The following is a 26232-nucleotide window of genomic DNA, read 5'->3' as shown; positions in this document are numbered from 1 at the left end:
AGTCAGGCTTCTAAATTGCTTCCTCTTCCTCCCTCCTTACAACATAAATCATAAGCAATGTGCGTTCATTGACAGTAAGTGAGCAGCACTTACATCAGATGACAATACCAGGGGCAGAGAACTCTGGGAAGAGAAAGGCCTGGGAAGCAGATAGGCTGTGGCTTTTGCCTGGAAGTGGCTTTAAGAATTTATTTGTGCCACTGAGAATTCCCAAGTGTCAAAATAATCAAATCCAGACAAAGAAAAGGTTCAACTTTACCCCTCAAAGCAGTGGGCAACTGTGAGCACCCATCTCTTGGCGATGAGCACACAGCCACAAATGTGCCCACTGGGTTCGCTCTGCAGAGAACACTGCCACGGCCACCGTCCAGGGCGGCTCGTTCGGCCCCCGAGGATCCTCTTGGTCATCCGGGCAGCAGGGCGGCGCCCACAGTCTGGCAAGGAGCAGAAGACACAGTCTGTGAGTTGACAGCAAACCCACTAAATGCTGAGCTCTTTACTGTCAGGTACAAATGATCATTTTCCCCCAAGCAAATCCAGCTAAATTAAGCTCATATCCCATCATTGTGCCTCTAATTCTCTCACCTTGTTTATTACACAGAAGAGAAATCTTACTTCCACTCTCACAAGACTGCCTAGATTTGGAAACATAAAATGTTAAAATATTAAGGTACATATCTGCTGTTTACTTCAAACACTTTACCAGTGAAAAGCAAGTCACAGGTTCATTTGTTACCAGAGGTCACATTCTTTGAGCAAATCCCTTTTGCTGTAGAATATCAAGGCAGGGGTGTGGTCAGCTATCACACTGAGGGCAGGGGTATGCACTCTTGCTTTTGTTTTTTATTAAGTACCATTAAGATGTAATTTCACATCTGTGGGAAAAGAAACTATGGTAATAAAGTTTTGCACAATTGTTTCGGCTGATGGTTCCACCCAACATGTTGACTCAAACTCTGATTCTCAAGGAACATGAATTGGGAACATGAATCTGAAGATTATAAATATAACTTCAAAAATTTAAAGAACAAACAAAGAGATGGAGGATCTACATTGGAAAAGAGTCTCACCAAGACTGTCGAGGTTAAATTGTGGATATGTGAAGAGCTGACGGGGGAAAGGGGACGTACAGGTATTTCATGTAAACTTAGATGACATGATCAGAACCAGTAAGCAAAACTTTCAGGAAGGGTGGGTTCAGGAGAGGAATTTTCTAAAAATCTAAGTTAAGAGTTCATTTGAAGGCAAGAATGTGGGCTGTACTGAAAGATCTCTCAACATAGTTGCACAAGAGAATTCAGTTTGGGTTAAATTTTAATCATTACATTCTCTTCCAAGCATGAAACATTAACTCACAATGCAAATGAAAAAGGAAAAACAAAAACGCCTTAGGATTTTAAAAACAAAATTGTAATGTGAATTAGAATTCTAGATCTTTCATCTTAAAAAAAAAAAAATCCATCCCTAAATATGTGATTTCCACAATCTTTTTTGAAGATATACTGCACTTTAATTTCTTGCTAAATTTTCATATGGGCACGTATAATAATTTGTATACAATAAATTATATAAGACAAGAAAGTTCATTTGCTTTTCACCTGCCCTCAGTCTAAAATCCTTATTCTCTACCTCATTATTTCTTTGTAGCACTTCACAATTTCTACAATTATTTTGGTTTGTTTACTAACTTTCAATATATCTGTTCTCCCACAGATAGTAAAGTCCTCGAGACCCGGGCCCTCGGTCCCATCTACATCCCCCCAAACCTAACACTGAACCTGGTATAGAGGAGATACTCAATAATTAGCTGTTACTTGTTAGATTAAAAAATCATGACTTTTGAGTGTAAGGAAACCAATCACAGAGAATTCATCCCAACTCCTTATTAGAAACTGTGGTCATATAAGATTACACATCTCGTTAGTAAGCCAGAACTAGAACCTGGTCTACTAAATAGAATGAAGTATTTATTTATTCATTTATTTGACCTGAAAGGGTTTCCTTAGAATTCCTGGTGTGGGGGAACAAATCACTCTGTTGAAAGATTCAGGTCACTGTTGTGGAGGAAATACTTCAGTTGACAAATCTTTAGAAATCTGGCTACAGAGTTTGATCTGTGAAGAAAATGTCAAGCCATTTTAAGGGGAAATGGTTCAGTTCATTTTTAGTTTTTTTCCCCCTTAAAATTCTTTTTTTTTTTTTTTTTGAGACAGAGTTTCAATCTGTTGCCCTCAGTAGAGTGATGTGGAGTCACAGCTCACAGCAACCTCCAACTCCTGGGCTTAAGCGATTCTCTTGCCTCAGCCTCCCGAGTAGCTGGGACTACAGGTGTCCCCCACAACACCCAGCTATTTTTTTTGTTGTTGCAGTTGCCACTGCTGTTTTAGCCGGCTGGGGCTGCGTTTGAACCCGCCACCCTCAGTATATGGGGCCGGCGCCCTACCCACTGAGCCACAGGAGCCACCTTTCCTTAAAATTCTTAAAAGGTGATGGCACTTAGTATGCGCTTTGAAGTCAGGTAAACTCAGTTTGGGTTCAAACACTATCATTTACTACATGTGGGCTGTCAACTTTGGGCAAGTTATATAAATATTCTAAACTTTAGTTTCCTTAGCTGTAAAAATTGGAGAATTATCCATAGTTCACAAGTCCATTCCTAAGGGAATTAACTGAATTTATCTTTTTCTTATACCCCACCCATTGACAAGGGCGTCAACCCCTGTTTAAAGCACCATGAAGTTTTTAGGGGAGAGCTGATGTGTACTTTCAAAGCTAGTTGATTATCATTTCATTTTTTTGCCTATTGTATTCTCAGGGTCCCCAAGTTTTATTAGTTGCTGTTAACTTCAGTTTCTTCTGTTAGCTAGTCTCCTGTGACACTTAGGGAATGCAGACTTGAGAGTTTGTTTCAAACAGGATATGAAAGAAAATCCTCCAAATTAGAGCCCAAGTTCCTCCCCTACCACCAGAATAGTTTCTGTAATCATGATTAAAAGAGAAAAAAAACTTTGCCTAGAAATAAAATAAAATCAGTTTGTAGCAGACAATATAGCTTCATGGGAAGGAGAAGGGAGAGCAAAGCTGGGAACACTCTGTAACTATAAGAAAAACCTGCGATATAACATCTGGGTAATATAGCACCTTTATTACCATAAGGGCATGGGGAAGGGATTCGGCTCTCCTTAACAAGAGAGCTCGAGAGATGAGAGCGTCAGTGCTTGGCAGCCTCTATACTCAACAGATTGAGACTCTGTATGGCTATTTGCACCACGGGATGACATCTATAAGAAGCTCGGGAGAGGTCAGTCAAGAGGTGCGTGCTGTTCTTTCACGGACTCACTCACTCTGACTCTTTGACTTCTGCTTGCAGGGCATCTACCCAGCGCCTCTCTAAAACAGCTAAGATTTACTTTCTTACTAAAACTGTTTCTCTCTCTCCCTTCTGCTTAGGCGAATAGCTCTCAGGCACTTGATGATTATTCCCTAGCAAGATAACACTGTGGTCCTGTGGTCCGAGGCCGGACAATAGATAAGCCAGGGCAGAGACCTGGCAAATCCTGCCCCGACAAGTGGTGACTGGATGGGATAGTGAATAGCCACTGGCAAATGTTCAATGTGAAGGCTAATAGCCAGTCTATGGAGGTTTTTATTGATATGACAAATTTAGGTCATCTTATACTTTTTTTTCTTTCTTTCCTTTTTTTGAGATAATCTCACTGCGTCGCTCTGAGTTGAGTGCCTTGGTGTCACATCTCACAGCAACCTCAAACTCTTGGGCTCAAGCGATCCTCTTACCTCAGCCTCCTAAATAGATAGGACTACAGGCTCCCACCACCACACTTGGCTAATTTTTCTACTTTCAGTAGAGATGGGGTCTTGCTCTTGTTGAGGATGGTCTCAAACTCCTGAGTTCAAGCAGTCTGCCTGCCTCTGCCCGCCTCTGCCTCCCAAAGTACTAGGTTTACAGACGTGAGTCACATTGCCCAGCCAAATTTGGACCCTTTTAAGTTTAGAAAGGAAAAATGGAAGAAACTCTGGTTATAATAAACTCTTGGTCTGTAATCCAATTGTACAGTGCTCTCATGTAAGGATTTTTACCCGTTTACAAGCAGCTTGTGCAAAGTGGTCCCTGAGAGGCTCCCCCAGAGAGGGTGTAACATCAGCCACCGCTGGTCATTCTCCTGCTGCTGTAGCAGTTTGGTCTCGGACGGTTCTCTGATAGAAGGAAAGACAAGAGGAATATTCAAAGCTCAGTGATCTTTGAACAGGGAACAGGCATCATCATTACTTAGAATCATTGCCTTTTCTAAAAATGAAGAATTAAGTCAATTTTCCAAGAAAATTTGGATTAGGATGGTTTGGGCATGGACTGTGACTAGCAAGAGAGGAAATTACTAAAAGTATACAGAGGCAATAAAGGTCCAAATTGTTACAGCTGTTTGAGTCCTTCTGCTGTCATATATTTGAACTTCATGAGGTGTTAGAATTCTAATGGACACAATGTTTCAGCACCTGGACACAACAGTAACTAAGCAGAATCAGAAGTAATAAAATTTATCTCACTAGGATTGTTTTTTTCTTCTTTTCTTGCCCACTGTAATCATGTAATATAGCAATACTTCAAAAGAAACAAGGAGAATCAATGGCCATTTAGTGTCTATTTAGACAACATAAACCTTATAACTGGAACTTTGTCACATGTTGCAAAATCTTACGCTTTTCTGGGTACAATCATTAAATTTACCTAAAGTGAAAAATCTTTATGTACTAAAAATTAAGGAAGCCTTGGAAAAAAGGGACAGAAGTTAGACAAGTTTTGCTCTTTACCTATATTCTTGCTCAACCTTCACCAAGGCTTTCCCGAGGAGGTCTCTCATTCGGTCATACAAATAAACATGATTACACTGTATACAAGATTTTAAAATGTAGGCTTCGAAAGTATTAAAGTTTTTCTAAAAATAGTTTCTCTTTCATGAAACAGTTGGTTCTTTCCTTCGGTGACCCATACTTGAAAGCCTTTTGGATTTTTAATATAAATAAAAACATAGTCACCTGACACTTTCCAGGGTAGAAGAGTTAGATGGGCTAATTTTAGACAGGAGGAAGGAGGGCTTCTTCTGAAACTGGAGCTAAGTGAGGGAGAAAGAATCAAGCACTTTGCTGGAGTTGGAGAGGGAGAAAGCAGGAAATCGAGAGAATTGAAATCAGATAGAAATCCTCCACATTTCTTTTTAAATAAGAGTTGAGCTCCTTTGGTGAAAGTTGGGGGGTGACAGGTGCACTTGACTATGAAGAAAGTGATGTGGACAGTGTATGTGGGATTATTCCTGGTGGAGTTCAGACAAACACATAAAAGCTAACTTTGAAGAATGTCAAGCATCTTCAAGCATCCAGAGGAATTTGAAAATACTGAAGCTCTGGTAGCACCAGGTCTGTCTGCTTAGTGACTTCCTTTTTTTAATAATTGGATGTCATTTTTTTTTTCAAAAAAGAAAAAAAAGGGGAGTGTGGGAGGAAGAGAAGAAAAGTTAGATTCAGGGGCATTGAAAGAAAATTATTATTTCTCCTGATTATTAATTGTTAAACTATTGTAACCACATAGTAGAAACTGAAAAGAACAAAAGCCTCCCTGGACTCTGATACTTTTAAAAAGATAAAGAAGAACCTGCTAAAGAGAACACTTGATGAAAAGATAAGAAGCAGAGATTAAAACCAGAATAGACACGCCTGTGATCCCAGCACTTTGGGAGGCTGAGGCAGGAGGACTGCTTGAGGCCAGGAGTTTGAGAAAAGCCTGAGCAAGAGCGACACCCCATCTCTACATAAAATAGAAAAACTAGCCAGGTATGGTAGCAGGTGCCTGTGGTCCCAGCTACTCAGGAGGTGGAGGCAGGGGAATTGCTTAACCAGGACTTTGAGCTTGCAGCTATGATGATGCCACTGCATTCTAGCCAGGGCAATAGGGGGAGACCTTGTAAAAAAAAAAATAAATAAGCCAGAAAATGCCAGTATTTAATAATAAACTATTTGATTTTAAAACAAGTTTTATAAACCCTAGTCAGGACATAAGAAAATTTGCACAAGATTTATTTCTCCAATTTATTGAGAAAGTTTAATGATCTATTAGATTATTGAAGATATTACCAAACATGCTACAAAATAGCATGACCCAAATGAAAGTCTGGCTTTTTATCAATTCCGGAAGTGCTGTGTGTGGATGGCAAGTGTAAAAGTCAGAGGCCACACCTGCCAGCCAGGGTGTTTCTTCCCATGTCTGCATCCTGAGAATTCCTTTCTGCAACAGAACCATTGACCTTTGGCAAAAAGCCAAAGGAAGATCAACTTTTGATTTTCTTGTTTAATCAAGGCATTCCCAGGGCCTCGAGGGGCTTGCATGAGGAGTGTAGTTCAGCACAGGATTAGCGCTGTTGCTGGATACAAAAACCATTGCAAAGAACCTGAGCCTTTCAATGCACAAAGCCCCTTCCATCACCCCAAGGAAGGCTCCCATGGAGGACTGCACAAGGGATGCTTTGCAGTTCATTCATTAGCTTCCAAGAAAAAGATAATTTGGCCTGAATTTGTTAAGTGGAAAATTGAAAAAAACCCATCCTCAAGGAGAGGGGAGTGTCATTACAAAAATTAGTTTTTCGTGGAATTCTTAAAACACGAGCATGCCTCTTGTACACAAAAATAAATCTCTTCGTACTGGAAATGTCACCGTATGGCCCATTTAGAAAATCCGCGAATCCATATGGTTGTGTTTCTGCCATCACACAGAATCTAAGCATCTGCCCAACTTCAATTTTTCTTACTCTTTTTGGTTCCAGCTTTATTGAGAAATACTTGCCAAATAAAAATCGTGTCTCTTTAAGGTGCACCACGTGATATATTCGGCACGTGTGAGATGGTTACCACAATCAAACCAGCTGACTTAGCTCTCACCACACACAGCTAACCTTTGTGTGTGTCTGTGTGGTCAGTAAGAACACTTGAGACCAAGAATCTGAGCACATTTCCAGCACCCAGTACAGTATTATTAACCATGCTGTGCTGTACACGACGTCTGCAGACCTTATTCACTTCTCGTTACTGAACCTTTGTCCCCACTGCCCAGTTCCCGGCACCTAATGTTCTACTGCTCTTGTGACCTGACTTTCTCAGATCCCACATGTCAGTGGGACTATGTGGTGCTTGTCCTTCTGTGCCCGGCTTATTTCACTTAATGTAACGTCCTCTAAGTCCAGGTTGTCGCAGGTGGAAGAATTTCCTTTTTTCTTACAGGCGAATAATATCCTATTGAATGTTGTATGTGTATTTACATAAATACATACACACATCATTTTTTTATCCATTCATTCGATAACAGACACTTAGGCTGTTTTCTTATCTTGGCTGTTATGAATATGGGAGTGTAGATATCACATTAACAAACGGATTTCATTCCCTTTTGATATATGTCCAGAAGTGGGATAGCTAGATGGTATGATATTTCCATTTTTAAATTTCTGAGGAACTTCCATCTTGTTTTCTTAACGGCTGTACCCATCGAAGTACCTACTGACAACATGCAAGGATCTCCCTTTCTCCACATCGTCACCAACGTTGTTTATATGTTTTGTCTTTTCGATAATAACCATTGTAACAAGTATGAGATGATATTTCATTGTGATTTTAATTGTATTTGCCTGAAGATTCGTGAGCTGAGCACCTAATCTCACACTTGTCGGCCATTTCTACGTCTTCTTTTGAGAAAAGCCTTTTCAGGTCCTTAGTCCATTTTTGAATCAGGTTATTTGCTTTTTTGATATTAAATAGTTTGACTTCCTTCTGTATCTTAAATATTCAGCTCATCAGGTACATGGGGGTTTTTTCATTTAAAAAAAAACGTGAAAAGGGGCCCAAATAGAACAAAAAAGTGAGGGAAGCTGAATTTGCTCTTTGTAAGATGGTGTCATGCTGTATTGCTCAAGCTGGTCTTGAACTCCTCGCCTCAAGCCACCCTCCTGGCTCTGCCTTTCACGGTGCTGGGATTATGGGCATGAGCTGCTGTCCCCGGCCAGCATCAGATTATGGCTTCCTGGCTGAACTGGCCAGATCAGTCTGCTCATACCACTCTCAAGGAGAGGAAGAATATTTTGCAGTTGGATGCCCATCTACAGATGACCCTCCTTGGAGACAGAATTTTGAATCATCAGAGAAGCAACAGGAGCACTGAGTGAAGAAGGGGACCCACTGCAGGTCACTGTACTGAGCAGGAGGCTGCTTGGCCTCTGGGCAGCAGCATTAAACCAGAACGCAGAGGCAGCAGTGTCTGTTCCCAGGTCACTAGAACTAATGCCACTCCGAGCTCTTAGGCCTAGAGCTCCTGATCCACTTAGGGTGTACCCTTGCTACAGCCACCTCCACATTGCCCTGGCCAGGCCTGGGAGGAAGAGGCAGAGCAGATGCTCCCACCTGCTCTGTGACTCCCCATGGCGTATTTGAGCAGAACTAGTTCCACCAACGCCTGCTGAGAAGCCCTGCAGTGACGGCCTCAGCAACTCCAGGCAGGGACGGGCATCCCAGGTGCCCAGAGGTCCAGCACTGTGCCCCACCCCCCAACACCCTGGTCCAGTCAGCATAGCTCCTGAGCTGCTGCTGGGGACCCCAACACAACCCACGCAGCTCTTGCACTGCTGCAGACCTCCACAGATCCACCCCTAAGGCCAGAGCATACTCAAATATTTATCACTGCACAATTCACAATTACAAAGATGTAGAATCAACCTAAGTGCCCAGAGCCCATCAATTCATGAGCAAATATAATGTGGTGTCTGTGTATATAGACACCCAGAGAATACTACTCGGCCATAAAGAGGAATGAAATAATGTCTTTTGCAGCAACTTGGATGGAATTGGAGACTATTATCCTAAGTGAAGTATCTCAGGAATGGAATAACAGATCACGTACTCATTAATAACTGGTAACTAAACAATGGCCACATGTTGGCACAAAGAGATGCAAAGGACATTGGAAACCAAGAAGGGGGGAAGTGGGGGAGAAGAGTATTAGGTAAAAACTCACCTGTCAGGAACAATGAACACTAGTCTGGTGATACGAACGCTAACAGCCCTGACTTAAGCATTATACGAGGTAGCCATGTAACAAAAACATATGTCCTCCCTTAATATTTTGAAATAACAACATTTAATTTAATTTTAAAAATAATTTCAAAAATTATAAAAGCAATACTTGTAACATGCAAGAAAATAACAAAAGGTATAAAATGAAAAAAATGATCTTCTTCCCATCCCAGATGCATAGATGGCCACTGTAGATAGTGTTTGAGCATCCCTGCCAAGCTTTTTATACAATTCACATACACACACCCTCCTCTTTTCAACTATACCCATTGTTCTGTGTGGTGTTGATGTTTTCATTTAGCAATTTATCTTCAAAGTCCTTCCACTGTAATAGCTAATATGTGTTAACTGTTTTCTGTATTACAAGCACTAAAGGACTAACTTGTTTCATTTTTACTTAATCCTCTCAAAAACTCTGTGAAGTAGACTTTATTATTATTGCAGATGGAAAAAATTGAAGCCAAGAGAGAAGTAACTTGCTCAAAGTCCTACAGCAAGGATGTAGCAGAGCTGGTCATTCAATACCTGCGGTCTGGTGTGGAGTGCCCACTTCCTGCACCATGAACACTACCCGGCCCTCCTTCAGTAACAGCATTCCACGTTTTTTGAATAGCTACACACAGTTTGTTGCGTGGATGTTCAGACACTTACCTAACCACTAGCGACATATGTGTAGGCTGTTTCCTACTTTCGGCTATAATAAATAGCACTCTACATATTCACCTTCACCTACATGTACAAGGCGATGATTCATAGTATATTCCTAGACATAACATTATTTAATCAAAATTTAAATTTTTGATTGTCAGGAACTTCTCTAACACACACGAGGAATATGTGCCTGTACTTTTCAATTTTTTAAACTACATATAATGTAAATCATACTGTGTAAAAGGTTGTAGAAATTAATAACTGCTCAAATTTTGTTTGACCAGTTTGCTTCTAATTTAAATACTTAACCTGTTTTTTTCTTTTCCACATACATCAAGAGAAAAATTAGGAGAAATCCTCTTGTGTAGAAAGCAAAAGAGCAAAAAGGCATTTTGCTGTAATTAAGCATCAAAGTCCCTTCATCCTAGCAGAGTCTGTGCAGGGAAGGCAGACTCAGAATGTGTCCATAGCAGTTTCTTTCTCATTTACTGAGAAAGAAATTTAATCACTCCCCACCAGCAGCTAGAGCAAGGGTGCAAGTGGGGGTCTGCGAGCCACACCAGCATATCTACATACTGTGATGTTCTTCTAGGTCAAGTTAACAAGCTGTTAAGGAAAATGTTTTCTGTCCTCCTATCCTGGCAAACATAAATGTTAGATTCAAATATGGAATTTTTGGAGTCCTTGGAACAGAGGTTCCCAGACTCCAGCATTCGTCAGGATCACCTGGAGGACACAGATTATTATCACCTGTCGTATCAGATTATTGGCTCTGTCCCCAGATTTCCTGATTCAGTAAGTCCAAGATGGAGCCCAAAATGTTCCCCTCTACCAAGATCACAGGGGATGAAGATGCTGGGCTGGGACCACACTTTGAAAGCCTTGCTCTGGAACAGGGACCAGGCTCCAGGATGGTGGAACTTCTTGGCTAATAGACTCTTACCCCAAGGGGTAAGACATGGCTAGAGGAGGAGGCCCAGGGCGGGGCCCCTAAATCAGGGTTTCCTATCCTGGGTACCACTGATACTTTATATCAGATAATTATTTGCTATGTGGGGCTCTCTGGTGCTCCAGGATGTTTAGTGTCATCCCTGCTTTCTACCCACTAGTTGCTAGCGGGACTCTGCCATCCCCCTGAATTAGCAATCAAAAACGTCTATGGAATTTCAATGTTCCCTAGGGGCAAAGTCACCCCGATTAGTGAGAACCATGTTCTAAATTATAGGGCTCACGACAAGGCCCCTCTTCTCTGTGCCTGAAGGCAACACTGCATAAAGAAACAAAAGGATTTACTCAAATTTGCTTCTTGAGGACCTGTGTGGTCATAAGACACATATACAAATGTAGAATTCCCCCAACACTGAAATGAGAGAATGGAAATTATCTAGAATTCTGAAACATCCTGACACTGTGAAAAAAATTAAAGCTTTGAATGCTTAGGACAATCAGATCACAATTTGGCATATTCTTGTCCCACCCTCATCATGTCACTTGTTGTCTATTAATAGGGACCCCACACTTATATCAATGTTTCAGCTGCTCACTTAAAAAAAAAAAAAAAGAAAGTCAGCACAATTTCCAAACACCGATCACCTAGATCTGGTGCACATTTCAGTACAAGGACAAGGTCTGTTCTGTGGTGCCTATGGCTGCAAAAAAATCATCTAAATCTCCACCCTCAGTATTTGACAGTTGGTCTTATAATATAAGTAACTTAGGTGGTGGACAAGATAAATTGTTTGCAATTCTAAATACGCTGTTCAGAACTTGGAATGTTTACACTAAACATTTGGTATCTGATTTCAAAAATCTTTTTTGGAATCCTGTCATTTTATTATTATCCCTGGTTGGTTCCTACTGACTTGATATGTAATTGAGTTATTTTGTTAAGTAGAAATTTTGACAGACAGGCTTCAATAGGTTTCTTGCTGGCTAGATAACTCAGTGTATGATTTATTCAGTAAAATTCCCATCAATAGAAACATTTTAAGCAGAGCATAAATTCTGAGTTTTGTTTTATTTTGTTTTTAGTAAACTCCGCATTTGGTTTAATTTCAGGTTAATTTTAAGTTACAAAGAATTAGGTTACAGTGTTTGCATTTGTTAGGTATAGTCCCTGCTGTACAGTTGGGTCCTGCCCCCAGGAGGTGTGCCAGGTACCCCCACATTGTGCCCATTAGGTGGGAACACCCCAATCCCCCTCCCTTCGCCCCTCTCCCCCATCCCTCTTCTCTCTCCCCTCATCTTGAATTGAATTGGGGTTTTCTCTTGTGTGAGCATGTATTAGATCTACTGGCTTCATATTGAGTACATCAGATACTTGGGGTACTTTACTAAGAAAAATGTGTTTCAACTCCATCTAGGTTAATGCAAAAGATTAATACAAAAGGTCTCTATCTTTCGTAAACTTGGTATTTTAAAAACACTTCTTATTGTAATCCTATCTGAAAATATACAATTCCATTTGCCTATCTTGAAGATAGAGTATAGTGTGTATGAGTAAAGGGTCAGGAAATATAAATGACAAAAATCACCTTAAAGAAAAGAAGGGGAAAGTTATTGGATCATAAGATTTAACTGTAGAGTGTTCATATTTCATAAAAGAAAAGAATCAGTAAAACTTAGTATTTTGTCCAATTTCAGTATAAAAATTATAACATGAACTAAAACATAAATTTATAAAATATGACTATTAAATATACCTTGAATTCTAAAATAAATTAGAAAATGAAATTAATAAAATAAAGTACCACTTAAAATAAACATCTCATTAAATATGGAATTATATTCTCATAAAATTTATAAAGTAAAATGTCTTAGATAATTTATAAAATTTAATCTTACAAAATAAGCTGAGTAAATGGTATCAAATAAGTATATTTTTGAGAAGTGTCTACCTCTTTCAGAATCTACACTCGTTCAACCATTTCCTTCCAGCTATTTTATCTTAAAAAAAATCTCATTTTTTTTCTAAATAAAGAAGAACTTTGAGGACATTTTTTAAAGACAATTTATTGCCATCAACCCAAATTTAGTTTCAAAGAAAATGTTTTTTGTTCATCTTCACCTTCTTCTGGTTCATAGTGTAAAACTACTCATTACCAGTATCAATTTCTTTTTTTCTTTTTCTTTTTTGAGACAGAGTCTCAAGCTTTCGCCCTGGGTAGAGTGCCATTTGCATCACAGCTCACAGCAACATCAAACTCCTGGGCCCAAGCAATTCTCTTGCCTCAGCCTCCCAAGTAACTGGGACTACAGGTGCCCGCCTGCCCGCCACAACACCAGGCTATTTTTTGTTGTTGTTGTTGCAGTTGTCATTGTTGTTTTAGCTGGCACAGACTGGGTTCAAACCTGCCAGGCTGGGTGTATGTGGCTGGCGCCCTACCCACTGAGCTATGGGCACCACCCCAGTTTCAATTTTGACATGCCATTTTTCACTCCAGTTCTGTTTTTCTAACAGATAAATAATGTGAAATAGAAATGAAAACTTAGTAAATGTAGAATGTAAATGTCTTGACACAATAACTAAGAAAATGCCAGAAAGGCTATGTTAATCAGTGTGATGAAAATATGTCAAATGGTCTATAAAACCAGTGTATGGTGCCCCATGATCACATTAATGTACACAGCTATGATTTAATAAAAAAACAAAAAGAAAGATATGGAGACAACAGATTGGTGTCGTATCAGACTGAGTCCTTCTCTGAGGAGCTATTATTTTAGTGAGAGGGACAAATTAAAAAACATGTAAAAAATTATTTTAGATACTTGTAAGTTCTTTGAAGAAAACAAAATAAGCAAGAGTGACTTGGTGAAGGTGAAAAAGCTCCAGGGACAGTTGTCAAGGAAACCTCCCTAAGGCATTGATCTATAAGCTGAGATATAAATGATGGGGAAAAGGACTAGAGACCAGAATTCCAAGAAAGCAACAGTGAGGGCAAAACCCCCGAGATGGGAATGAGTTTAAAGCATTTGAACACCAATAACAAGGTCAACGTGTCTAAATTTCAGTGGACAAGTGGAGAATGTTAATCTATTGTGTCAGAGAGGAAGGCAGGGGACAAATTATGCAGTATTTTACAGGCCAGAGTAAGAAATTAGATTGTGAATTCAAACCGTAGCACCTTATGTAACCAAAATGCTTGCACCACTATAATATTCTGAAATTTTTTTTAACTGTAAAATAAAAGGAAAAAAAGACCAGCAGAGTAGGCACATAGGATCATATTGTTCCTGACTGTAAGTCCTGCCTTTGAAGTAAATGTTAGATCACGGTAGGTTTCAAAGACAACAGAAAAAAAGATGAGCGATCAGAGGTTAAGTCATCACCAGGCGTCTGATGATATATACAGTTCCAAAAGGAATATGCTGCCTGCATAGGGCTTCTAACAGAAATAACTCAAGCCTTCTTTGCTCAATTCCTCATCCATCACTCAAGTTGTGAATCAAGTTCTTATTTAGCCAGGACCCATTCAGATTCATGTCCAAGGCAATGCTCTGCCCATTGCAATGCCTGGGGAATCTGAGGTCCCTGAGACTCTGTAGAGATTGATCATTCCTATGACCAAATTTTCTTGTTCAGAATTAGCCCTGCTATCAATGAGGCCAGCACTAGAGGGCTCGAATCTGGGTCTTGACAGTATTTAGTTCTGGAGGACTCTTAGAAATTATCTTTGATTTTATAAATCTTGATGTGAATCTATTTTTTGATGATACATTTTTTTTTACCACAAAATGGAATGAAAAAGAGTAAAAAAAAAATCTAATTAATTCAGGATCCTGCACAGTTTCATTTCTCTACCACTGAGTTTTCATTTAATTTCATAAATTATTCATTAACTCAACTGACACAGTTTGAGATTCAGTTTGCTAACAAATACCCAAATTCTTGGCAGAGTATGCTGTTAGCAACCATATGGGAATGCTCTTAGGACAACACTTAGACTTACCTTGCTTTTGTTTATTAAAGCCTAATACCCAATGGTCTTATGAAAGAATCTAAAACATATTTCCTCTTAGAATATAGCACTTTTTTGGGAAAAGCATTCTTCTCCCATACCCCAGAATAGCATCTTCCAAAAGACACTACACCCACACATTGGACTCTATGATTTTCTTTTCACCTAGGCAGTCTCTTGGAAATGGGTAGGAAAATAATCCCCTATTCACAGTGTGCGCACCTGCCAGAAAAGCTACAAAGCTTCAGTGTGAGAGAAAACACACTTCCTGGGTTTGCTTTAAGTGATTTCTCCTTACAATATGCTGAGCATCTGCTTGTTACTCCAAGTGGTTTTTCAAAAAGTGACAAACACTTGGATTGTGATCCTGTGTGATGAATTTTCTCCACCCTCCCCACTTCCACAATGCTATCTACTTAAAAGAATATACAATGGTGTGACTTGCTACAAAACCTCAAGGAGAGTGTATTAAAAGGATTTGTGTTGGATGAGCTAGTTGGCTGCATCAACCAGGTAAAGGTTATTGAATAACTGGGCACCTCAGGGGATCTGGTCCTAGTACCCAGAAGGCCCCTCGCCCTTGTGTGGATTTGCTTTGTGGATTTCTATTTTCTAGCTCTGTGACCTGGCAAAATTCCTTGGCATCTCTGCACCTCAGTTTCCTCACATATAAAGTAGAAACGACAATGCTATTTACATTATAGAATTATAATGTGGATGAACGGAGATAATGTATATCAAGTACTTGGAACAGCCAGTAGTAAAGGGTAGCCATTATTATGTATGTAACTTGTCTTGAGAACTAAGATAAAGAAAGAAAAAACAAACAGTAGAAATGGCATACAGGGCTGGGCACAATGGCTCACACCTATAACCCTAACACTCTGGGAGGGCAAGGAGGCTCACACCTATAACCCTAACACTCTGGGAGGGCAAGGAGGCTCACGCCTATAACCCTAACACTCTGGGAGGGCAAGGAGGCTCACACCTATAACCCTAACACTCTGGAGGGCAAGGAGGCTCACACCTATAACCCTAACACTCTGGGAGGGCAAAGAGGCTCACACCTATAACTCTAGCACTCTAGGAGGGAAAGGAGGCTCACACCTATAATTCTAACACTCTTGGAGGGCAAGGAGGGTCACACCTACAATTCTAACTCTCTGGGAGGGCAAGGAAGCTCACACCTACAACCCTAAAATTCTGGGAGGGCAAGGGCAGGTGAGTTGCTTGAACTTAGGAGTTTGAGATCAGCCTGACCAAGAGTGAGACCCTGTCTCTACTAAAAATAGAAAAAATAGCCCGGCATTGTGGCAGGTGCCTGTAATCCCACCTACTTGGGAGGCTGAACCAAGAGGATTGCCTGAGCTCAAGAGTTTGAGGTGGCTGTGAGCTATGAGGATGCCACAGCACTCTATCCAGTGTGACAGAGTGAGACTGTGTCTCAAAATAAAAATAAATAAATGACATACAGCAATGAAGAATTAAAAGGGAAATTTCACTGAGTATTGTATAGTACCAACTTTTAATTAAGTACCACAGAAATTTCAAGGGAAAAGATGATCATGAAAATGAGAAACGCTCCACAGAGCCCTGGGCATAAGTGAGGTCCTGAGGGTTTGAACGGGAAGCAGGGCAAAGGATGCAGATGTGGACACAGAGGCAGCAGCGGGAGGAGCACGCCTACGAAACACAGATGGAAGCCCAGCCAGCCTGGACACAGAAGGCGCATGTAAGAAGTTCAGTAAAGGTGAATTAGTTTGTGATGTGCCCAGCACGCAGAAAGAATAGTTTCAACTGGCTAAAAAATATGGAATGAAAGAAGACTTTTCACAGAAAAATAATTTATTGAACATGAAGTTTGCACTATTCCCATTCTAGGCAATAGCAAAGGCTTCTGGGGAAATGGAGGCATCCAACATCTCCTAACCCTACTCAGAGTCAAACCATTTATCACCCTGTCGGCTGATCTGAGCCACTAAACCCTCTCACGTGGATCACTTCCGTGACATCCTAAATCATCTTCCTGCTCCTTCCCTAGCAGTCCAACAGCCTGTTCTCCATACAACAGCCAGAGCGACCCCTTCCACTCAAATAGTGGCACTTGGATGCTCAAAACCTTTCACTCAAACTAAAATCCAAAGTTCTGAGAATAGCCTACAAGCCCTTCCAGGATCTGCAGTCCCCTCGTTATCTCCTTTATGACACCTCCAAACCCTGCCCCCTCTCTCTCTACTCCAGCCTCTTTGCCATCCTTGGTGCTTGAACACAGCAGCCATATTCCTGCCTTGCTTCTTTTGCTACAACTTCTCCCTCTGAATTGAATGGCTTTCTCTATATTTTCTTGGCAAATTGTCTCGCCCTCCTCAAATCTTTGTTAAACTGTGACCTTTCCCCTGAGGTTTACCTAATCACTCTATTTAATACTAAAATATACCCCAACCCCAAATTTTGAAACTCTGTATTGTGCTATAGTTTCCTTTTCTTTCATAGCACTTATCACATCCTAAATTCCTATATTATTTACTTATTTATTATGGTTTCATGATGCAGTTGGTAGAATATAAATGATTGTCATTGCTCACTATTATATCCCTAGCATCGAGAATGGCACCCAGCACATAGTAGGGAAAAGATGATCGTGAAAATATGCATCAGATAAATAAACGGGAGAAGGGGAACAGAAGCAAATATGCATCTGATAAATAAACAGGAGAAGGGGGACAGAACAAACATTTGGAAAGAACATCACAGGGTTTAGTAACTGCCTACTAATAAATAATGGAAATAAATCCTAGTCAAACATGATTACAAAAGCAAAACACTTGAAAAGAAAGTTCTCAAAAGAAGAGGCACAGGCAGCCCATGAAGAGATACTCAACATCATCACCAATTGGGGAATGCAAATTGTATCACAACTGGGTACCACTTCATGCCCACTAGGAGGCCTAGAAGCAGAAAATGGATAACAACAAGTATTGGAGAGGATATGGAGACAATGGAACACCCATTAATTGCCAGTGGAGTATAAAATGGTTCAGCCTCTTTAGAAAACAGTTTGTCAGTTCTTCAAAAAACTAACTGTGCTACTATTTGACCCATTAATTCTAGTCCGAGTCTAGTCTAATCCATGAGAACCGGAAACACATGTCCACACAAAAACCTATGCATAAATGTTCACAGCAGCATTATTCATAAAAACTAAAAAGTAAAAATGACTCAAATGCCCATCGGTTGATGAAACATAATCAAAATTTGGTTATATCAGTACAAGGGACTATTATTCACCATAAACAAGAATGACGTGCCCAGATATGTTACATATGAATGGATCTTGTCACACCATGCTAAGTGGAAGAGGCAGACACGAAAGGCACATATCACATGCTTCTCTTTACGTGAAATGTGCACAGAAGGAGAGTCCACAGGGGCAGAAAGTAGATTATTGGTCTTCAGGGCTCCGGGGAGGGAGACATGAGAAGGGACCACCAAAGGGCGTGACGTTTGTTTTTGGAGTGATAAAAATATTTTGGAATTAGGCAATGATTATGATTATATATATCTGTGAATATACCAGAAATAACTGACTAAATATACTAACAATAAAAGTATATGAATTATAAAGTATATAAAATATAAAATAAAATATCTCAATCTTATAAAAGCAATGACCACATTTTGAGCTTCTTCTCCATCGTCTGCATGTATAGGACCAGCAGCCTGGGCTGGAGTTACTGCTACATGGATCTGTCTTTGAGCTTCATGGAAGTCAGTCACTAAGAAAACCATCCTGGAGGAAATGGCTCTTACATGACCAAAGAAATCTGAAATTAGAAAATTCTTCTTCAAAGTAAACTTTACCAGGAAGTTACAGTGTAAATCCTCATATCAGGGATTTCCAGGAACTGCCCAGTATTAATATAACAGATGTTGTCTTTGCTCTTTTGCCCAGATATAGACATAGACATCCTTTAAAAGGATGTTTCTTCTATTGATTAACACTCAAAAAGATTAGGGCATAAAATAAAATTGCAACTCACTCCATACAAGAATTCTCACCAAAATGGTAGACTCCAGACACAGTGTCTGCAGACTTTATATAGCCATAGATCTTGTGGAGCCAGGAGACAGAGTCACATTTCTTTAGTCTAATTTACTCAAATGCCAGATATCTCCACTCGGCATGTGGCAAGTATTAGAGGGCAATCTGAAGTCTGAATTCTGATTTGCATTGTTGATTAAATGAGTACCATATGTTTTTGATACTGAGCATGCAGGTAGCAAAGTCAACATACTGTCATGAGAATGTAGGGGCTTAAATTATACATTTGTCTGATCAGATAGTCATCATACTTCCAACCCGGACTGAACCCTTGAGATCGCAATAGACGAAAGGGAAAAGTTTTTCAGATTCCACAAAGAACTCTGAATCTTCCCATTTAGACAAGGACTTAGTTGAGAGCCTATCATTTGGGTCTACTAAAACCCTAAGTGCAGATGTTTTTAATCAAATGCTTCTACTATGAAATCATTTCAGTAGAATCTCTGCAATCCATGTAATTTGATGTAGATGTGAATTCTTAATGAATTAGCTCAAAAATGTATCCCCTCAAGTAGATGAATGACTCACTTAGAGTTAAAATATATTGGTTCTGGACCATGTTCACAGAGTGAATGAATGAATGAATGAATGAAGTTAGACGATCAAGATAAGGTTAAAGTTGAATGCTTTCCTTACACAATTTTAATAGGAATGTCATGTGCTATGCAATAAGTCTGAACCATTCTCAGATGACGAAAAATCTGTAATTCCTCTCTTATGTTATGTTCTTGGTTATTGGCCCCTATGTTTTCCCCTCACAGTATAAACTCTGATGAGGTTATTCACCTTTGCATCCTTCACCCAATGGCTAGATCAGACATGGCCCATAAACAGATATTCAAAAAACAAAAAAGAGAGGGAGGATACAGAATAGAGTTGTGGGGGAAGTTTCTTTTCAAGTTTTTAATGCAGAATATGCTTGAAAGTATAAAAGCAGGCCGGGGGAGAGGAGACTCCAGACTGAAGGAGGACAGCCATTCTCTCTCGTCTGGCTTTGGCAGGGTAGGCCAGTCTGGCCAAAAGACCCTTCTACTGAAGACTGTGCTCTGGAGGGTATGACTCAAAAGTGCAGGGTTACCTAGAATTTCTTTGAGACATGGATGGAAGAATTGTGAATTTGCAACATAGTAGTTGATCTCCAGGGGCAGTGGTAGCCAAGTAGCCCCATCTCACAGGAGGAATTTGACCTCTTTCCTAGTACCTCCATTCCTGTCCCAGCCTGCCTCCCCCATGTATGTCTAGTCACAAGCCACAGGAAAGCTCAAGAGTAAACTTGAGGCAGCCAAAGACCCAATAAACACTCGTACTCATTGGCTAGGAAGACATGCTACTCACCCACTGACCTAAGAACTCTGTCGCATAATGCTTTTGGTTTTCCAACCACACCTCTCTCTCAGATTTTTCTAACCTTCCTGTAAAATGAAGTTATCCAAAACTAAAATATCTGTATATCTACTTAAATTTTACATATTTAAAGACACCTAAAATATTGATGTTTTATTTTCCCATTGTGTTGTGAAAAGGGAGCAGAGCATTTTTTAAAAGTCTAATATGCAAAAAAATCTAATATACAAAAAATATGCAAAAAAGTCTAATATACACACAATAACCAAAGCTGAAAACAACTCAAATGTCTGAATAAACAAAATATGGTATAGCCATTCAATGGGATATTATTCAGCCATAAATAGGAATAAATTACTGATACATGCTACCATACAGATGCTTAAAAACTTTATGTTAAGTGAAAGAAACAAGACCAAAAGAAGATGACATATTGTATATTTCCATTTATATTAAAATATTCATAAAGACAGAAAGCAACCACCTTATGGGCACACAGTTTCTTTTTTGGGGTAATGAAAATGTCCTCCAAATAGATTGATAATGGTCATACAACTTGGTGAATAAACTAAATACCACTCATTTTTAAAAGGTTAAAGTGCTGAATATTATGTTATGTGTATTTTACCACAATAAAAAATTCAATGTGCATACAATTATAGAGAAAATACAAAGTAGAATATTTAAAACAAGACCTCTTCAATTTGCCATAGAACAAGTATGTTAAAGATGGCTTCTTAAAGGAACTTTTCTGATTGTAAAATCTTTGTAGTCCTGACTTTCCTTCGGACATCTCAATAAGATTGTCTTTCATTATGTAATAAAGTATTTACATTAAGAAAAAAACTTGGGTCTTGGTGAGAAGAAAGATAAAAGTAAGCACGTTCAAAAGGCTTTTCATTTCTCTCTGAGCCCAATCAGACCCCATTAATTCAGACAAAATAAGGAAGTTGTGAAAATGAAGAACATTTTAATTGATCTTGACAGATGTAATGTTTTCACTCAAAGTTCAAAATTATTTTATTGTAGGTTAGCATCAGTTATTCAATTTTCCAAAGATGTGGTTCTTTACTTGGGAGAAATGAGCTCAACATGGTAGGAGTCACATCGTTCTTCAACATGGGATGACAAAAATGTGCCACTTGTTACTATCCTGTAATTGAATGACTTATTATTGTAAAATTATTTCCAGTTTATCTACTGGGGAATGCCATTTACCCAATCTTTTATTCTAGAATTTATAACTTCCTTATCTTTCATCTCTCTCATTTCTGTATTTCCCCCAATTCTCATACACATCAGTGGCAAATTTATGTATAAATAAATTTTATGTATAAAATTTACCATTTAAAGCATACAATTCAAGAGGTTTTTTTTGTTGTTGTTAATCAGGCCTAGGGGAGGTTCGCACCTGCCACCGCTGGTGATCAGTGGCATTTAGTGTCTTCACCATATTGTACAATCATCACCACTGAATTATTTTCATTACCCCACGAGGAATCTCTGTTACTAACAGGCAGTAACATACCTTTACCTAAGACCCCGCAAATTATGCTCCCCATCTCTGATGGAATTGTAAAAGAAAAGCTCGAAAAATAACAAGTATATAACCTTCAAAGTGTCTCTTTCAGTGTATTTTTTGTATCAAAGCCAGAGTAAGTCTTTTCCTTCTATTAAGAAGCAAAAAACGAACTATTTCCCGATTTACATTTTATGCATTACTCAGAGTAAATAGAAATACCAGCAACTTCAAATTCAATTTCTCAACTTTCTTAAACATGTGTGGTGCTTAAAAAGGAATTTTGAATAACCTCTTGGGGGGAAATTGTGAGAATTTTCCAGATTCTTCAGAGGAAACCATCATAATGCTTTTGTAAATAATGAAAGCATTTCATCTTAGAAGTACTTAAAATACAATTACTTCATTTACTTTTAGAGGCCTCACCAAAATGAGTTCTCAGCCCACTCTCCTCAGAGCAGGTGTCTCTTATTACATGTGGTCCTCTCTCCTGATTCATTTCCCGGGCTTGGGAGGGCTCTTTGTGTGAGAGCTCCATCTCACCACGCATGCATAAGGAAGATATTACTGCCAAGTTCCACGAAGCCCTCTGAAAAATTCATCAGTGCTACAAACTACTGACCTTACCCTAAACCCATCTGCTTGCAGGCCAGCTGACTCAGTGTCTCCTGCCAGCCATCTGCACACACGTGATGTTCTGTGGCACCTCTGTGAACCGTCAGGAAGGAAGAGGAGTTTGCATTTTTAGAAAGCGTCACTGGGGAAAGAAAAGGGAAGAAATCCTAATTAAAAATAGCTCTTTCTATGAAACCAAATGATAACTCCACATGCCTCTGACTTATTTGCATTCATTCATTTTTATTTATTTTAGTTAAGAATCATGTGGTGAGTACCTACCCCATGCGAAACACTGCTCTCAGTGTGATGGAGGATGAGGGATGTGAATTAGAAATGCTCTCTCCCCTTAAAGACCTATAGACTAGTGCAAGAGGCAGCTCTTAACTTTTCTTTATGAGTCAGAAGACAGCCAGGGGCAGGCCCCTTCCCATGAGTTTACCCAGAGATTTGCATGATTACAAGGAATGAATTGCAACTCCATTTATATCACATCCATTAGAGAAAACATATGAGAATGTAAGGGTGTGAGAGGAATTCTAATTTAGGATTAATTTGGTATATGAGCTAATTCCTATTTTACAAAGGAGCAGCCTCTGTCCTGAATCAGTTTCGGATCATTAATGAAACACTGCTCAACTGATCACAACACGCATGAGAACCATAATGTGGCCAGATGATGCAAAGGACTAAAATAAGAGCTGAGTGAATGGAAGAAATGATGAGTGTGGGATGAAGGAATTAATCATACTCAAGATCACAAATAACAACATTAGAAGGACTGATGAGAGCTGGCTCTAAGTCCTGTCCCTATAAGGGACTAGGGTTAGACACCCCATTTGGATCTGGAAGAAGAGCATGGGGAAGATGGAGCAGCCACTTAAATACCTATTCGAGGAGGCATAGCTGATAAAAGAATGACAGAATCTTGATAATTATTGAAGCTGGGTGATAATAAAGAATTTAAAGCAATTACATAGTTAGAAAAATTGGAACCCCAATTTTTTATGTATAATACAGATGTTTCCAAATATAGAAGTATCTTTTGGGGGAAATTTTCTAGGGGTTAGAAGTAACATACATGAATCACCACTGTTGGCTTTTACAACAGTAAAACAAAATAGATGAACTTGGTTAGTAAGATCCGTGAAGTAGTTTAAGATTCATTCCACTTCAATGGCTGACATGCGTGGGGGTGTACGGCAGAAACAAAGAGCTCACCGCAGGCCCACTCGTCCGAACTGTCCGAGCAGTCCGCCTGCCCATCACACCACAGGTCCCGTGACACACATTGGTGGTTTACACATTCCAGCTCATCATCCTGGCAAAATGCTGGTACAGAAAACAAGGAAGAAGACTGGATCATTTTGGAAAGAAATACGTTTGTCACTAACCCTCAGGTTCTCATTTGCCAACCGGAGCACGGAGGGAATCAACTATGTGGTTGCTGAGGCCCCTTAAGGCAAAATGAGAGAATTTGTAAAAATCTCACTTAACAGATGTCAATCCATACAAAGAGCATTTAAGCAGAATGACCAGCTTCAAGCAGCTACATTCTCTAGGCCTAATACTTGGACTGAAAAAAACAGTACCTATAGCAGCAGAAACATTAGCAAGGAAAGAACAGAGTTAAAGTCAGCCGAGCAAAGCACAAAGGATGACCCTCCAAAGCCTCCACACGAGGAAACAAGCTCTGTCCACATAGATGGGCAAGGTTTATTTATTTTAATTCCTACGATGAAACGACTCTCTGAGTCTTACATAATTCTCTTTTGTGTTTTTAAAAATTATAGTGAATCTTCTTGACTACTCAACATTCATTTCCTTTCTTCCTCCTTTTTTAAGGGAACCTAATTTTGTTCAGCCCCCCAGAGCCCGAGGAAGACCCTGATTAGTTTAATCTGGATTTGGCATTTTTCTGACTACTTTTTCTTTCTGAGTATAATTAGCAGTCCAGGAATAAGTATGTGATCTACGATCAGGGCCTGGGACTATGATTTTGTAGGTTGGACTATGCGAGACAGCTCCTGCCCAAAGCCTGCTGGCCATGCCATGTGCCCTAGCCTGGGACAGGAGCAGCCTCGAGGAAACAGCAACTTTTTCTGATTGATTCTCCCTGCATGGTGCTTTTTGAAATTCAGCTGTTTATAAGAGGTGTATTTTCTGATCTACACAAAGGCTCCTGACTGCTAACTGTGACTCTACCCAAAATTGTCCTGAGCAAACCCCTTAGTCTTAGAGATGGGCAAGGTTCTCTGTCCTCCCCACTGGATCTGATCAAGAAATCATGGCCCAGGAGTTCCTGGCAGGCCCTGTTGACCATGGCAGGAGCCAGCCTGAGATCAAGCTGAACTGAAAGAACCCCAGTGAGGTGCTGAACGTCTGCACACAGCCTCGGGAATCTGCCTACACTTGATTTTTTGTATGTTAACACAAAACATACGTGATGTATAATAATAAAAGATTCATGTCTTCACTGTTTATCACACTGACTTCACCCTTCTGTTACTTGTAGGTAAAATATTTTGAGACACTTTTTTTCTGGTTCTAAAAGTAATGGCCATTAATTTAGCAAAACGCAGGAAAGATAGAAAAGCACAAAAAATTAATAATTTCATCTCCCAGGGATTATAATTATAATTTTTTTATTATGACCATCTGATCTTTTTCTGTGAGTGAGTATATACGTACTTTGGAAACTCAGGACAGTAGTGCACATAATACCATATATCCCGCTGTATTCAACTAATGATAAATAATGAATCTGGGAGAAACTATTCTTCTCTAATTTCATTTTAATGTTTGCATATTATTGTTATCTTATGATTGCATTTTATGTCCCCTGTTTTTGAATATTTGAGGTGCTTCAGTTTTCCCAGGTTATAAATAAAGCTAGAATAGTACCATAGTACAAATATGTGATTTTAAACACATTTAAACACATTTGATTTTCTTACTGGCATTAATCTTCACAAGTGGTGTTTTGTTCAAAAGATCCAAACATATTAAAAGCTTTTAATACATATCTAGAAATTTTAAACGTGCATTCAAAATGAGGGGTAACTGGTGTTTAAAAATGTTATTTTGACAAACGGACGTACACACTTACAGCAGTTTCTTTCATCCAAGCTGTCGGGACAGTCTGGGAAGCCATCGCAGATCACTGTGTGCTCCAAACACTGCTTATTGGATGGGCATTCCCAAAGATCTCTCTCTTTACAACCTGCAGATAGAAGAAAAGGTTATCTACAATGGATGTGGAGTTGAAAACGAAGATGAATTCGATCCAGTAATGTAGAAAAATATAAAGACATGATTTCTTTTTTCTTAGAGATCTGACTTCTCTGTACCATGAATAATGTCATTCTGAAAGTAGACATACCTACTAATGTACACATTTTGAGATAGGAGTAGCACTCTCCTACCAGAAGATCAAAATTGATATATGGAAAATGGGAAAAAATGGAAACACAAGCATACGTTAACATTCCTCTTTAGCTGCTCCTTTTGCTTGCTGAGTCAATTTGCCAACACGTAAGACTTATTTACAAAACAAGTAGTTATGCTTTTAAGCACAACTGCCAAAAGCTGGTGATCAAAATGAATATTATCTTAAAATGTAATTTCATTCAACAAATTGAGGCACCATCTGCATGTTTAGCAAAAGAGGCTCCCCTTATGCCAAATACCTACGAAACCAGCTTACGAGCCAGGGGTGAAAGCCATTGCTTTATGATACTCAGAGACCTAAAGTTGGAAACTTTATCAATTAATATGAAAAATGAATATAATTGGCACAAGGTCTGGGCAAAAAGTTCATAACTTGAACTGTAATTTGCCTATGAAATAGAAAGCACTTGTGATGTACTTGATAAAGGCCATCTGGCTCGAGTGGGGTGCATTTCTTATGTCTGCTA

General features: G+C 39.4%; 1 protein-coding gene across 6 annotated transcripts in view; it reads right to left on the bottom strand.

Annotated features, from left to right (window-relative positions):
- CORIN (corin, serine peptidase) overlaps nt 1–26232 on the bottom strand; it is a 332111-nt gene that overhangs the window by 22946 nt on the left and 282933 nt on the right. For 5 of the 6 annotated variants that reach the window (XM_053578127.1, XM_053578126.1, XM_053578129.1 and 2 more), the window contains 6 exons: nt 25425–25538; nt 23537–23647; nt 22328–22457; nt 4099–4215; nt 586–635; nt 260–434 (listed from right to left, as the gene is read on the bottom strand). In XM_053578127.1, the coding sequence (XP_053434102.1) occupies nt 260–434; nt 586–635; nt 4099–4215; nt 22328–22457; nt 23537–23647; nt 25425–25538 (697 nt within the window). Of the gene's footprint in view, nt 1–259; nt 435–585; nt 636–4098; nt 4216–21249; nt 21335–22322; nt 22458–23536; nt 23648–25424; nt 25539–26232 lie in introns of those variants that run through there. The other variant, XM_053578132.1, reaches the window with a different exon arrangement.

The sequence above is a fragment of the Nycticebus coucang genome, chromosome 23 (genome assembly GCF_027406575.1).
Source record: "Nycticebus coucang isolate mNycCou1 chromosome 23, mNycCou1.pri, whole genome shotgun sequence".
NCBI lineage: Eukaryota > Metazoa > Chordata > Mammalia > Primates > Lorisidae > Nycticebus > Nycticebus coucang.
This window is presented reverse-complemented; position numbering and strand designations above follow the sequence as displayed.